General features: G+C 31.5%; 1 protein-coding gene and 1 non-coding gene across 2 annotated transcripts; one reads left to right on the plus strand and one right to left on the minus strand.

Annotated features, from left to right (window-relative positions):
• Positions 1-5104: 5104 nt before the first annotated feature.
• LOC18039489 (laccase-7) lies at positions 5105-8161 on the plus strand. Its single transcript, XM_006429190.2, has 6 exons — positions 5105-5329; positions 5556-5707; positions 6197-6441; positions 6539-6667; positions 6795-7751; positions 7909-8161. The coding sequence occupies exons 1-6, from the start codon at positions 5237-5239 to the stop codon at positions 8037-8039; spliced, it is 1707 nt and encodes a 568-aa protein (XP_006429253.1). The 5' UTR covers positions 5105-5236; the 3' UTR covers positions 8040-8161.
• A 746-nt stretch (positions 8162-8907) lies between these two features.
• TRNAD-GUC lies at positions 8908-8979 on the minus strand. The gene has a single exon. It is a non-coding gene; the product is annotated as a tRNA-Asp (tRNA).
• Positions 8980-9511: the final 532 nt, after the last annotated feature.

Below are 9511 nucleotides of genomic sequence, written 5' to 3' on the forward strand. Positions count from 1 at the left end.
TGTAGCAGAAATAAGAAGTATAAGAATTATATAATTTTATGTTTGTTTGTAGAGTTAAGGGATTTGTGGTAGGTAAATAAATAAGCTTACATTTTTAAACGTTTAATATGTATGCAATAAAATTGAAAATAAGAGGTTGGGAGTGTAATTTCCGCCTACTGGAAACTGTACCTTTTTGGAAATTGCTTGGGAGATTACGATGTTTTGGTGAATTGTCATAAAAAAGGAACAAGCAAGTTGGCCCCATTCTTTGATTGGCGGGAAACAAAACAATCGGCGAATACATCAACATGGGCTATCTCCGAAGTTAACTGAATTAGACCCAAATTTCATAATGAGCCAAAGTCCAGTTCGGTTTGGATAATTAAACGAAGAGTTAGACTATTGGCAACCCTCTGATCTCCTCATAAAATTATCTTTTTAATTATATTTATTTTATTTTTAAAAATATCTATTTTTTTAGGTATACTTTTTTAAGCTTTCAATTTTTATTTGATTTGTTTTATTGTTAAAACTTAAAGTATTATTGTGTTATTTTTTTTAATTTTATTATTACTCTACACACAAATTAAAAAGTTATATGGGTGATAAGTTTTTTAGTGTTAATTATTGACTGAAATAATACGTATTTCAAATTATAATTTCAAAGTAATTTTAAATATAAAAATATTTAATCAATAAGAAATTAAAATAGAACAATAGATTATTTTAAATTTGTATAATTTATTTTAGTTAGATAGGAAGTAACATATAGATTTTTTTTTTAAAGGATTGATTATAAATTAAGTAATTTGCTGGAAAAAAAAATCTATATGTGTTTAATTTTCAATTGTCATTAATTGTAATTTTATTGAAAACAGGGTGTTGTAAGAATAATATAGAGGTGCCAATAGCTCCACTCTTAAACGTAATGTCAGGGGACATTTTGTAATCTATGTCCAAGCGTAGGCCCATTATCCAAGTTTGCATGCTGCGAAGAAGAAAAAAAAAACAAAATGAAAGAGCACTGCCACTGCTACACTACATCACCCATATAATTTATTTTATTAATTTTTTAATTACATTCAATTGACAGTGTTATGTCATATCTATTTATATAAAAATAAAAATTATTTGTGGCTCTAACATTATTAGTTTTATAAACCTTCAAATAAAACTTTAATAAAGAGATAATATTAAGGTAATTTTATAAAAAGGAAATTTCTTATTTTAATAAAGCACAAGTAAAAAGGGAAAAATATAAATTTTAATACCATATAAAAAAATATATTGTACAAGTGTGTGCATACTACTTTTTTTTAAACTTAATTTGTCCCTTACTTTAATATTTTAGAGAGTTTAATTGCTTGCCGTACAGTGAGTAATTATATGTGACCAAATTAACCTGGCAGCAAGCACCACATGATGATAAGAGTCATTGTCACCAACATTGTTATTAATCAATCATAAGAACTTGTAGATATACGATCATGTCATGGAATGTAAATAATATGCATTTTAGTCCCCTTTTTCATTATCGTTATTTGTAAAGTTTTTTTTATGTTGAATAGACAATTGTCCTATCGGATGGGACATTTTGAATTTTACACTATGAATAGTGATGTCCAACATGAGTCTGATTAGGCCAATTAAAATGATGTTTCGAATTGAGGTTAACTGTAATTTGAAAAGTACAATATTAAAGTGTTTACTAATCACAAATTAATATAATTAGAAAGTTAAATTGATTTGATTTTATATTTATATGATGAAAAATCTATCACATTTTTACTAATTTTGTCAAAATCAGTATTTTAAAATTGTATTTACAACATAATATTAATTTTTATTTTACAATTATAATTTTTTTTTTGAGAAATTATCTCTACACGCCTTTATTTTGTCATATATATATATATATATATATATATCTAATCACTATAAAATTTTAATATGTTCTTTACACCACTTTTGTATTTAAACTTGTATCAATCAACCACCCTGACACTAAAAATAATTGTTTTATGCAAAATGAATTAAAACACTACTTCTTCTACAATATTTTAATATTTTAATATATATATATATATATAATTACAAGAATACCCCTAAATTCAATAAAACAAATAAATCTCAAAATCTAAGATGATAATTTTTAAATAAAATTATAATTGTATAAAATTAACATCTTGTGATTATAATTTTTATAATTATAATTTCATTTAATTTTTGTAATTAAATTAAGTATAGGGAAGTTTACGAAAATTAACATGAAGAGAAAAGCTCCCTATAATTATTGTAAACTTCTCTATAATTAATATTAAGAAACTTCCCTATACGAATTAAATAAAATAATAATTACAAAAAATTAACATGATAATTTTTAAATGAAATTATAATTATAAAAAATTAATATATTGGATTTGAGATTTATTTATTTTATTATATTTAGGGGTATTTTTTTAATTATATATATTTAAAATTTTATACAATAAAACAGTCTTTTAATGCATTTAGGGGTAAAATGGTCATTTTAGTGCAAATGTGGTTGATTGATATAAAAAAAAGTCAAAATTTTATAGTAATTAGATGTACATGACAAAATAAAGGTGATGCAGAGATAATTTTATTTTTTTTCGGCCGCAGTAAATTAAAAGTTATAATACCTCAATACCAAATAAGATCTAAGTCGAATGGTCCCTCTAGAGGCTTATCAATGTATCACCTAATCAAAGTTTGACCACAAAGTGAAAAGACAAAATATCAGCGTAAGAACAGTTATGATGCGTGGCATTTTGAACTTTATAAGTAGCCAATACTTCTACGCTTGTTATTCTCCCAAAACAAAGCACAACATTCACAAAATTTTGATTACACATGAAGGAGATGTTGACAGAACATTAATAATTGGACAAGGGATTTCAACTTCAATTCATATGTAAAGATTTATAAAGTGACAAACTATCAATTAATTATCTAAGTACTATGAAAGTAGACGAAAAACATTAAAGTATCTAGTGCCAACGACTAATGAGAAAATTAATTAAAATATAATGTCTCGTCATAAAACCATGTCCTTGAATGGTTTCTTTGAAAGGTAAAACTTGGTTGTTAACTCGTACCTCGCCTAGATGACGAAAGGGACGAATAGTCTTATTTTCTAGGGCTTATTTTTCAAATTAACTCATTCAAATTGTATCCAATTACGCCGCCATTAATTTAACTGATTCACCAACTCTGTCTGGCTTCATATAGGTTTTTAGAATAAGCACATCATCAGCATTTTAAAATAACAAGGATCCGCCCCACAGCATAAATAGCCTATAGTCCACTTTTACCTTTTTCTTGTATTAGCTTACTAAGCCATTCAATATGGCGGTTTCATATTTGGATACTCTTATCAAAGAAAGCTTTTGTTTGCTCGCAAAAGATATAAAGGACAAATTAATACACTTGGTATATATAGTTCTTGTATACTACTAGCTAGATATGCAACATCTTTATACAAAATATATATATCATTCACAAGCTGATTTTGTTGTATGATTGTTGCATAAATAACATGCACAGACTTTTGTGTTTCGATAATTCAACCGGTATTTGCATGCCACAAATAATGATCTTTTTAATCGAAGAGAAATGGACTCATGCATGAACGTATTCAACGTGTATTGTATAGCTTAAGGAAGCAAGTTTTAATATGTTACGCGAAAATGAAACCAGTTGACTGCTGGAAAAATTAAAGCAAATAAACTTCTGACTCAGTATATATGAACATTATTGATCCATATATCTAACTTTTGTCTACGTGGAAAAAAGTGAAAAAAAGGAAGTTTATTTAGTCAGAATCTACCTAACACGTAATGCACAAGACAACTCCAAAACGTTTTTCTTAGCCTCATTAAATTAAAATCGTGCGTTTTTGTTTAACTTAACTAATCGCCAAAAGCTTCCCAACAGGCAGTGCTTTGCTTGTGAGTAGTATTATTAGTTAATTTGACTTCTCGTTATAAATTGTAATTGGTCAAGCACCGACTAGGGTTTGAGGTTGGTTAATTTTTCACGGCACTGCTTCAATTGTAATGCGTGTGTCAGTAGCTTGTAAGCACCAATTCTACCTACGTTTTCTCTCTTTGTTTTACGCGTATGAGCAATTTTTCAATTGATATGTCTTTTGAATAACAAAAGAACATTTCAAACTCGGGCAATTTCCCAACTGGCACAATTGGATTATGTCCCTTCCCTCGTTGAATTTTCGAAGATTCTAAAGTTATTAACAAGTAATTAATATGGATTTGCAATTAAATTATCTTTGAAGTGGAAATAAGCAGAAAAATGTTTTTCAATAATTTGAGAAGTTCAACGCAATTAGCTGTATCCCATCTGATTTTTGGTCTAGAAAAATTGCATCGTGAAAAAATAATTTGGAATTGAAAAAGGGAGACCACAATATGTAAAAAGGTTTAATTAAATAAATGATACATAACATGCCAGTATTAATCCCTTGATAAATGATACATATCATGCCAATATCATCATTTGAATGAAATTTTGGGGTAACTCTTAGTTAGTAAATGAAACTATAGAATTAAATTATCAATGTTTTCCCCTCACCAACGAATTCTTTTCATTACTACAATAATTTTTCCCAAAATAAAAAGAAAAGACCAAAAAAATTTAGTTAAGAATTTCTAAAAAAGAAAATGTACATTGTAATAGTTGATGTTTTAAACCGAGACACCGTCCAATTTTCACAGCTGTGTTTGTGGAGAAGTTAAAATAATTATAATAATAAGCATCTGCCTGTGTCATTTTCGGAATCAGAAAATTCATATAAACAAATTATTTTGACTTGGTGTTTAATTTATGAATACGTTGATCACCAAACCTGAACTGTGTGATAACAAAGCTTCTGGTACTTCATTCAATGCTTAACCTTATCGAAACCATTTTCGCCTTTAATTAACAACACTATCACGTAAACTAAGTCAAGAGAAAATCTACGGCTGTAGCAGTTGAGATTCCTAGGAAAAAAAAAAAAAGAAACATTTTGTCCAATGAAAACTTAAAGGCACGTTCCTAGAAGATCCCTCTGTCGTTTCCTATATAAAGAGAGCTTCTATGATCCTCTTTTCCCATCAATCGATCCCTACATACATTGCCTTCTAATTTCTTCATTTGCATAAGATTTCTTTACATTCCTCATATTTTTTGGAGCTTTCTTTAAGCCAACATTAATTCTCTTCAGACTTCTAACATGGCGCGTTCCATGCTTTTGCTAGCATGCGCTTTAGTTGTTTTAGCTTCTTCTACCTTGTCTTCAGCAGCAGTCGTGGAACACTCATTCCAAGTAATCTGCTTTATACCCTTTTGAGAATCTTTTATATTTATGATATATATAAATTGCGCGTGTAATGCAATTTCTGCATTGAGTGCATGCACAACGTAAGAGTCAACACAACATGTTAAAGTCCTACATATATTATAAACAAAACAATGAAATTATTACTTTACAATTATGTCACCATGCATGTTGCCCAAGTTGATGAATATTTTTTGTTCTTCGATTGTATCAGGTGAAAAACTTGACGATTGGGCGGCTGTGCCGACAGCAAACGATAACGGCGGTTAACGGGAGCCTCCCTGGTCCGACGATACGCGTTCAAGAGGGTGACACTCTGATTGTTCATGTCTCCAACGAGTCGCCTTATAACATCACTATTCACTGGTAATTATATTGATTCAATTAATCCTTAGATGACAAGCGTCGGCATTTAGCTACTCCTCTCAAAACGAAAATTAAAAACAAATTGCATTTAGCTACAATGTACTGCTCTGTTTTTCAAAGCCATATGACGACTTTGTCATACATGTTTTTATTGCAAATATCCCAAAAGGAGGATCGTTGATTATCCTTGACTAATTCGGCACCTAATATCAAAATTTTCTTTTATTTTTTTTTTATTTTTGGAATATATCTCTATATGTCGTCTTGATACAGCTGCATTAGGCCATATATTGCTTTCAATTTCAAATCTTTTTCAAAACAATATGCAATAACGCAAATAACTTGTGAACTTTTTTTTTTTAAATGACTAAAAGTCTAATTAATGCATGTGAAATTAGTGTTACCAACATCTGCATAAAGTATCATCACTATCTTCATCTTTGTCTTCATACTAATTAATTATATCATCAATGAAAATTGTTTATGTAGGCATGGAATATTTCAGATTCGAAGCATCTGGGCAGATGGACCAAACATGATAACTCAGTGTCCAATAAGACCTGGAAATAGCTACACTTACAAATTTAGAATCATCAATCAAGAAGGAACCCTTTGGTGGCATGCTCACATCTCAATGCTGCGAGCCACCGTCCACGGTGCTTTTATCATCCGCCCTAAGTCTGGTCACAAGTATCCATTTCCTAAACCCGATAAAGAAGTTCCCATTGTTCTCGGTATATATTTTATCAATATAATCATTTTCACTACCAATTAAGCACGAGAATTTTATTTGATGATATATTAGTAATTGACACATAAATCTAATTACAGGAGAGTGGTGGAATGACGATATCATGGATGTTGCCAACCGAGGGGAAATTACCGGTGTAGGTCCTAGAATTTCCGATGCTTTCACCATCAATGGAAGGCCTGGAGACCTCTATCCCTGCTCGGAAAATCGTATGGATCATAATTATACCAACCCAATTGATTGCAAAGCGTCATAAGTAGACATATAAATTTTCCTCAAGTTAATTAGTACGTTATTTTTCATTAATTATGTGTTGTTATTTCATTTACTTATCAGAAACATACAAGCTTAAGGTTGAGAAAGGGAAGACCTATCTCCTACGTATTATCAACGCTGCACTCAATAACCAGCTCTTCTTCAAGATAGCCAACCACAAATTTACAGTCGTCGCCGTTGACGCTGGGTACACTGATCCCTACGTCACCGATGTGGTGGTGATAGCTCCCGGCCAAACCACTGACGTTCTGCTAAAAGCCGACCAGCCAGTGGGTTCTTATTACATGGCTGCAAGAGCATACGCTGCCCCGCCGCCGACGATAGTAGCGTTCAATATGAACACCACGAGAGGCATCGTTGTCTACGATGGTGCCAGCACGGCCAATCCTATAATGCCAGCCTTACCAGCTTACAATGATACGCCTACAGCCTACACGTTTTACAGTAATATAACTGGATTAAGTGGTGGACCTCAATGGGTCCCATGCCCACGTCGAGCGGATGAACGTATGTTTGTGACTTTAGGATTGGGGCTTGAGCAATGCCCAGCAAATGCCACATGTCAAGGTCCGGGCTCGCAAAGACTCTCTGCCAGCATGAACAATCATTCATTCCAGGCCCCCACAAGTTTGTCAATTCTACAAGCATATTTCTTCAACGTGGGTGGAGTTTACGAGCCCAATTTCCCAAACCAGCCTCCCGTCAAATTTGACTACACAAACACTAACGTCAGCAACGACATGTCACTGCTGTTTCCTCCAAAAACAACGAGCGTCAAGATGTTGAAGTTCAATTCGACGGTGGAGATGGTCCTGCAAAACACAGCGTTGATCGCGGTGGAGAGTCATCCCATGCACCTTCACGGCTACGACTTTTACGTATTGGCTCAAGGGTTCGGAAACTATAACGCCTCCAGAGACAGCAAAAACTTCAATCTCGTCAACCCACAGAGGCGTAACACCATTGCTGTTCCTATCGGTGGATGGGCCGTTATCAGATTCCGCGCAAATAATCCAGGTTAGGCTTTTTTTTTTTTTTTTTGACATTTCATTTCAGGACGGGATCCCTACGTGACTAACATCAAATAGTAGTGGAGAAAATTAAAATGTTGCAGACAATAGGGACTTATTTGCAATTTTCCTTTTGACCGACTGTTGATTGTTGAACTTTACAGGTGTTTGGTTCATGCACTGCCACTTTGACGTTCACTTACCGTGGGGTCTGGCCACGACTTTTATTGTTGAAAATGGGCCGACGCCGTCGACGATGTTGCCTCCTCCACCGGCTGACCTTCCCCAGTGCTAGAAGTTCATCCATTATTATTAATTCCACAAAAAATAAAATTAAAAACAATTGTGCTATTTTCTGAATAAAAAGCTTTCATTCATTAATTGTTTGTAATTTGTCAAGTGTTTCAGTTCCATTCATTTGTTAAAGTTCCAAAAAAGATTTGTTATTGATGTAATAATGGTGGTAACCAGTAACCGATGTATTAAGTTCATTTTTCATTGTAATAACAGTAAAATTAGTAATTAATCTTTTTTTTTCTCTTTAACCTTCCTTAGTAGCAACAGCATCTTTGTCGAATAATTCCAATTATCTTTCATATTTTACTGGGTATTTTTTTTTTATAGTCGTTAGGACTAACTAATTTTATTACCATAAGGAAGTTATAATTTAGTAGAAGTTTAATTCCAAAATTATTATTTTTAACTTAATTATCCTTATTGTAACTAATATAAAGGTAAATAAATTAATAATTAATTATCAATGAGGCATGTCAATTCTATAAAACTTTAAACATGCTTGGGAAATTATAAATATTTTAACTTCAACAATAATGCATACATACTACTGAGTTACTATGTGCCTATATTCTATAAGTTTGAAAATGTGATAACAACTCTAAGAAACAAATTATTGTCAAATAATTTCTAAAAAAAATTTATTCCATGTTAAACCTCTAATATTAAATATATACTTTTGCAATATATGAATATTCAAGATGGGATGTCTAACATTTATAAATTTTTACAATGTGCAAATTACTTGAGATGAGATCTAAAACATTTATAACTTATCACAATGTTGAATTCGTTTTTATTTAGAACGTTTTACGAAGTTTTACTTATCTCTTCAAATCTACCCAGCAGAAGCACAAAATAAAAACTTTCGCCGTTGCCGGGGATCGAACCCGGGTCACCCGCGTGACAGGCGGGAATACTCACCACTATACTACAACGACTTGATGATGATTGTTGGCTCATTCATTAAACTATAACCGTGACATACCAACAGCTGACCCTGCAAATAATTTGCTTTCAAGTATTAAGGATTTTTCTTTGTGGATCTTTTGTTATAAATTTATAATGCATGGTTTGATAATCTATCGTCTTAATGACCTAAAAATACATTAACAATAGTAATTAATTTTTTTTTGGGATTATATACACGATTTATTCTTAAATAAATATGTCTGCTTATGATATATAATTGTTTTGTTTTTGGATTATTGCTAACTGTTGTGTTTTAAGGGCCATATATTTGTTTGTTTTTTCAATTACTAATTAATATCATGATTAATGCAACTTATTTTACATGTGTTATATTTTTGTTTTAAGATTCAAAATTTAACGACGGCTTTATGTTGGAGAGTGGAGCCTCTTAGCAAAAGAAGCCTTGTTAAACTTACAAATTCATCCAACTATTGCAGTTCTCCTTACTCTTGTAGCCAAAATATTGCTGGCAATTTAGCGCACACACTAAAATATTGCATT

This window comes from Citrus clementina, unplaced genomic scaffold (genome assembly GCF_000493195.1).
Source record: "Citrus clementina cultivar Clemenules unplaced genomic scaffold, Citrus_clementina_v1.0 scaffold_6, whole genome shotgun sequence".
Classification (NCBI taxonomy): domain Eukaryota; kingdom Viridiplantae; phylum Streptophyta; class Magnoliopsida; order Sapindales; family Rutaceae; genus Citrus; species Citrus x clementina.